Below are 5,788 nucleotides of genomic sequence, written 5' to 3'. Positions count from 1 at the left end.
TGACCCCTCCTCTGGGCTTCCATAACTATGGACTCAGTGTGCTGATTAAAGGTCTTAAAGGGAAGAGTTTTCGATTCTCTCTCCTCTATCAGAGGTAAGTGCCTTGAGGGGCAAGGTCTAGGTCGGTCCCAGTTCCTAGCACAGTGTCTGGCCCACCGTAGAAGCTCACACAAAGGTAGTTTCCTGACCTTGCTTGAGCCATGACCTGGCTGCCCACTCTGGCCAGGGCAGAGCCAGAGTGGGCAGCCAGGGAGGGTGCCCAGTGGTCAGCGGCAGTGATGGTGGGCGGCGTGGAGGGACACCAGGTACCCGGGTCAAATCTCCTCCTCTTCGCTGGCCTTGCTCCAGCGGTGGCAGCAGTTGGCCGTGATGCCCAGGAGGAAGTTGGTGGCCACGGATGCGATGGAGACCACGAAACCCACGAAGGCGATGAAGAGGTAATCATCCAGGGTCAGGGTCAAGTGGCAGGCCTTGAAGCTCTCCTCGGTCAGGGAGAAGAGTGGGGCGCCCTCGACTTCTGGGGGGCCCCGGCACTCAGCCAGCTGAGAATCTGCAACACAGAAGCCAGGGAGGGCGAGGTGGCTGAGGGGAGAGCGGGAAGAGCGAGCCCCCGCCCCTCCCAGGAGAAACTGGGTTTCTATGAAGTTGCTTCCATGTGCCAAAAGTTTCACTCACCTTCTTTAGTGCCCTCAACAACCCTCAAGGCAAGTATTTTTTTTTTAATTTTTTTAATAGATCTTTATTGGAGTATAATCGCTTCACAATAGTGTGTTAGTTTCTGTTGCACAACAAAGCGAATCAGCCATATACATACATATGTCCTCTTATCCCCTCCCTCTTGAGCCTTATATCTGTTTTTATAGAGGTGGAGATCACTGCTCAGAGACTTTAGTAACTTGCCTAAAGTCCCGTAGCCCCTGCTAACGGCAGATCTGGGACTTCTGCGGGATTTTATCATCATCGTAATCTCTTACAATAGCCTCCCAACTGGTTTCTAGGCTTCTGCCCTTAAACCACCTCGACACAGCTGGCTCAGTGATCCTTTTAAACCTGAAGTCCTGCCATGTCACTCTCTGCTTGAAACCTTCCCCTGGCTTCTTCTCCTTCCCAGAAGAACCTCCCCATCCCTTCCACTCTCTTCCTGGTTTACTCTGCTCCATCCACACACACCTGGTCATTCTTCCATCACCCCGAGCACGTCCCCTTTCAGCGTGGGGAGGGGGAGCCTTTGCATTTGTCCCCTCGTGAGGGTGCTTCTCCCCTGGATCTCCGCACAGCTCAGGCCCTCACCTCCTCTGGGACTTTGCTCGAATATCAACTTCTCAGTGAGGCTTTCCTTTAGGATTCTATATAAAATAGCAAGCCCACTTCACCTTTCTCTGGGCCTTCTCTCTCTTACCTACTTTGCTTATTTTTTTCCCCATTGTATTTATCACTGTCTCACAGTTTGTTTATTATCTGTTTTCTCCTTTTGAATATAAGTTCTTCCTGTAGTATCCTTAGCATTAGAACAGAGGCCTGTCCATTAAATGCTCAATTAACCTTTGTTAACTGAACATGTGAATGAATGACTCTGTCCAACGCCAAAGCATTGGGTCTTTCTACTACCCCATATGGCTTTTCCAGATACACAGAGTGTAGGGTTAAGAGTATGGGATCTGGAGCTACTGGCCTGGGTTCAAATCCCCTCTCTATCCCTCCCTAGCTGTATGATTATGCCTAAGTTATTTAACACCTCTGTGTTGTGGTTTCTTTATCTATAAAATGAGGATAATAAAAGTAACTATGTCATAGGATTGTAGTGAGGATTCTATGAATTAACATACATAAATGATATATTCTTGGTACACAGTAAGTACTACATAGGTGCATGTTTTTATTGTCATCCTAGGTTGGTCTTTCTGGACAGGTCAGTGGGGTCATATTCTGCACACAGACTTCTATAGGAGGGGCTTCTCCTTCAGTGGGATTGCTGTTCTTTCCATCACTGATGGCCCCAGCTCATCCTTCCAGGGTCACTGGTACAAATGCATGGTGGTTGTCAGTGGCTGCATCTTTCTCTGCCTTGGAAGGGAGAGCGGCAGGCAAATAGCAGTTCTGCCTCGCAGTGCCAGGCACTGGCTTTCCAGCAGGCAGCCACTCCTTCGTTCAGTGGATAAATATTAATCCAACTCTTTCCTTGGGCAAGTCTTTCTTGCTTTTCTGGCTCTTATGAAGAAATGGGAAATGTAAGAAGGGGATAATTTAGTCTCAATTGTCTAAGAAAGTCAATGTGAAGGAGCTTTTTAAATTATGTGGTGCATAAATGGTGTTTATTCATTCTGCAGTCTTTCTTTGAGGGAAGAGAATAAAATGATGGACTTGGATTGACTCTTTTGAGAAATGGATGAGCATGATTCTCCTTAGAAATGGAGACTCAGGTTCAGAGGGAGGATGCAACCTTCCCCAAACCCCAGGCTGAAGGCTCTCTGTAGGCTGTACGCATAGTACCCCAGACCCCAGCCAGGACAAGATGGCACCTGGAGTTGAACATCCAGAACCAGAAGATGCTGAATCCCAAAGTCTATTGAGTGAATGAATGGGGTGGTGGTGATGCATCGCGAGGCTGGGGGATGTGGGGACCCTGAGGGCAATTGACAGAGCCTGCAGGAGGGCAGGATGGGAGCCCGGGGGCTGACGAAGCCCTCTGGTAAGTCAAGGGACCAGTCTTGAAGTTGATTTATATCCCAAGGTCTCCCTACGTTCCTCTGTGTTGGGATTTGTCCAAAAGATAGGGATAGTAATGGGAATCCCATGAAGAAAAAGGGAGGAAGAAGCAGAAAAAGACAAAGGGAAGAGGGTCACCTCATCCTACCTAGACTGGCAAGTTCTTTGCCCCCAAGACGAAATATCCTGGAGAGTGTGTCATGGTGCAAAGTGTGTTCGTGGAGGAACAGGGAAGCTGCATCTCTAGCTGTGGCCTGTGGCCAGTCACTTTCCCTCTCTGGAACTTGGGTCCCTCACCTGTACGGACATGAGACTTCACTGATGGGATCTTGGACCCCTCTCCTGCTCACCGGGAGCCTGTGCTTCTTCCGAAGGGCAGCAGGGAGCTCCGAGATCCCAGAAGAGGAGCAGCCCGTGTGTGTGGAGGAAGCCTGCGGGCCCTTTCTGTCCCTAGTGCACAAGAGAGAGGGCAGGAGGTGCAGCCTGCAGAGGTTAGGCTAGTGGGGAGATCGCTCCAGGCAGCCAGCCTCCCCGCCCCGTGCGCCCTCCCCTCCGCCCATCTCAGTCCCCAGCTATTTTGGTCCCAGAGAACTTCCTCCTGCAGTTCTGTGGGAACGCTGGCATCGTGACCCACAGCCCCCCGCAAACTATTTTGATCCTGGGCTCCCCACTCAGTCCTCCTCTCCCTCCCACCTCATTCAGCACCGCTGCTTCTGAACTCGCTCTGAGCTCAGGCTCTGGGAAAGCCCCTGGGTGGTGCCCCCCAGCTAGTCCTACTGCAGAGGTTTGGAGCTGCCACCCAGGAGGGCTGGTGACTGGGGACCACAGCTCCACACTGCCTGCCTGCGGGCTCATTGAGCCTGTGGGAGTCAGGCTCCCTCAGTCCCCAGTCCACTCCCAGTAGAGGCTGGCTCGTTAAATAGCCACATAAGAGTTTCTCTTCTCAGCTCTACACTCCATGCCCAAACCTTGCAGAGTTCTGCCAAGGCCCTTTGGCCAGCCCAGAACTCAGGTCCTGCCTGCTCCTGTTGGCCTAGAACCTGACTCATCAGGATACAGCCAGAGGGCAGCCAGGCTGCCAGGGTTTGAATCCTGACTCCAACCCTTAACGGCTGTAGGACGTTGGGCAAGTTACTGAGCCTCTCTGTGCCTTGGTTTCCTCCTCTGTGTGTGTATGTGTGTGTGTGTGTGTATGTGTGTGTGTGTATGTGTGTGTGTGTGGTGTCTCACTAGGGTTCTTGTGAGGATGAGATGAGCTAAAACATGTAACGTATTTAGAATAGGGCCTGGCAGATAGTAAGTACTAAAATAAATGGGGTGAGCCATTTCTATTTCTTCTAGTACTTAGCACACTTAAAAAGCAATCTGGTAGAGTAAACCTGGGTTTTATCCACAGCTCTGCCACTTTCTAAATGAGTGACTCCGGCCAAGTCTTTTCATTGTTCTAAACCTCAGTGTCTTCACCTGTAAAATGGGGATAATAAGAGTGGGGTCCAATGAGATAACACCTGCCAAGTTGGAAGGTCATGGTGCACGCTCAAGAAACACTGTCTATTATTAATGAGCTGGTCTTACTTGTTTGCTCTCTGTCTGCCTCATTAGGTAGGGCCACAGGGGCGAGGGTGGCATCTCTTTCATTAATGCCGGGCACGCACAGCAAGGACTCGGCAAAGACTTGGGCAGTGCAAGACCCGTGCACGAGGAGGCGAGCCCGGGTCCGGCCCTCAGCAGGCGCACAGGGTCTCTAAGTCCCTCCCTCTCCCAGGGAGCCTCTGCTGTCCGCCGGGCCGGGCTCCCTCCCTTACCTGCCGTGCAGCGCTGGATGCGGTTCCGCAGCCACTTCAGCAGGGGCTCCATGGTGCAGCCGCACACCCAGGGGTTGCCGCCGATCTGCAGGGTCACCAGCCCCGGCAGGCCCTCGAGAGCCTCGAGGCTGAGGAAGGCCAGGCCCCCGTAGCTGAGGTCCAGGTCCCGGAGCTGCGCCAGGCCCTGGAAGGCCCGCGGGTGCACCCTCCGCAGCCCCGGGTTGTGGCTCAGGTCGATGTGCACGAGGCCGTGGGCGGCCTGGAACATGTCGGCCGGCACGTGGCTGAGGTTGTTGTAGCTCAGGTCCAGGTGTGCCAGGCGCTTGGCGTGCAGGAAGAGGCCCGCGGGCAGTTCGACCAAGGAGTTGTTTCGCAAATCCAGCACCCGGAGCTCCATGTAGCACGCGAGGTAGCCGGGCGGCACGGCGGCGATGCGGTTGTGGGCCAGGCTGAGGTTGCGAGCGTCCATGGGCAGGTCCGGGGGCACGGAGAAGAGCCGCTGGCTGCTGCAATCCACCACCTGGTTATGGCACGTGCAAAGGACCGGGCAGCTGGTGCCGGCATCCGAGGGCATCACCCCTGCGGCCAAGATGAGGGAGACCAGCAGCACGGCTGGGCGGGGGGGCCCAGGCCAGGGCAGCTGGGACCAGGTGTCACCCATCTTAGGCTGCTGGCAAGAGCGGTGCTGAAGGGAGCCCATCGGGGCTGGGGCTGTGTCCATGGAATCAAGAGTCAGTGGCTCAGAAAGGCAGCTGCATCAGGGGCCAGAGCTCTGGCAGGTGGGGCTTGGCAGCACGTGGTACCATGGCTCCAGCCTTTCCCAGGAGCCTCTAAGCACCAGAGGGCTCCCTGTGTGAGCTCCACGGGAAGTCCCCTTTGGAGCCTAGGGGGCCATACACCCAGCTGAGGTCCCCCAGGGTCTGAAAAGATGATCAAAGCTTGAGAAAGGAATGACACAAGGATGGGGCTGGACCAGCTGCCAGCAGGTCGGGGAAGGGTCCCTGCAGGTCTTTCATGTCCCTCTCACCCATGACTGCTGGGTGCTCCTCTCTGGACTATGTCTGAGCGGTGGGAGGGGGAGTGGAGGACAGGAAAGGTGCCTTTTAAAGGTCCTGGCACGTCTGAAAACCCCTAAGCCCTGTCCCAAGTCTGGGACCCATTAGGAGGCCAGGGCTGCTTTTGAATCTCCTGCATTCAAGGTCTCAGAGGCCATTTCTACTGGTGGCCCGGTGGGCTCGAGTCCAAGAGGGTCCTGGAGTAGGCGTTTTGGGAAGGGA

General features: G+C 54.2%; 1 protein-coding gene across 1 annotated transcript; it reads right to left on the bottom strand.

Moving 5' to 3' along the window:
- Nucleotides 1–259: 259 nt before the first annotated feature.
- On the bottom strand, nucleotides 260–5,381 carry LRRC55 (leucine rich repeat containing 55). The gene is made up of 2 exons (XM_061203341.1): nucleotides 4,512–5,381; nucleotides 260–550 (listed from the first exon to the last, which is right to left on the bottom strand). Exons 1-2 carry the CDS (start codon nucleotides 5,230–5,232, stop codon nucleotides 315–317), a joined length of 957 nt encoding a protein of 318 aa, XP_061059324.1. The 5' UTR covers nucleotides 5,233–5,381; the 3' UTR covers nucleotides 260–314.
- Between the last annotated feature and the right edge of the window lie 407 nt (nucleotides 5,382–5,788).

Source organism: Eubalaena glacialis, chromosome 10 (genome assembly GCF_028564815.1).
Source record: "Eubalaena glacialis isolate mEubGla1 chromosome 10, mEubGla1.1.hap2.+ XY, whole genome shotgun sequence".
NCBI lineage: Eukaryota > Metazoa > Chordata > Mammalia > Artiodactyla > Balaenidae > Eubalaena > Eubalaena glacialis.
This window is presented reverse-complemented; position numbering and strand designations above follow the sequence as displayed.

Bases quoted from the DNA above. Each gene is read 5' to 3' on its own strand.
- LRRC55 (XM_061203341.1), bottom strand. From the start codon at position 5,232: ATGGACACAGCCCCAGCCCCGATGGGCTCCCTTCAGCACCGCTCTTGC. The intron at 551-4,511 runs GTAAGGGAGGGA...TCTGTGTTGCAG, and splicing joins CATCCAGCGCTGCACGGCAG to ATTCTCAGCTGGCTGAGTGC.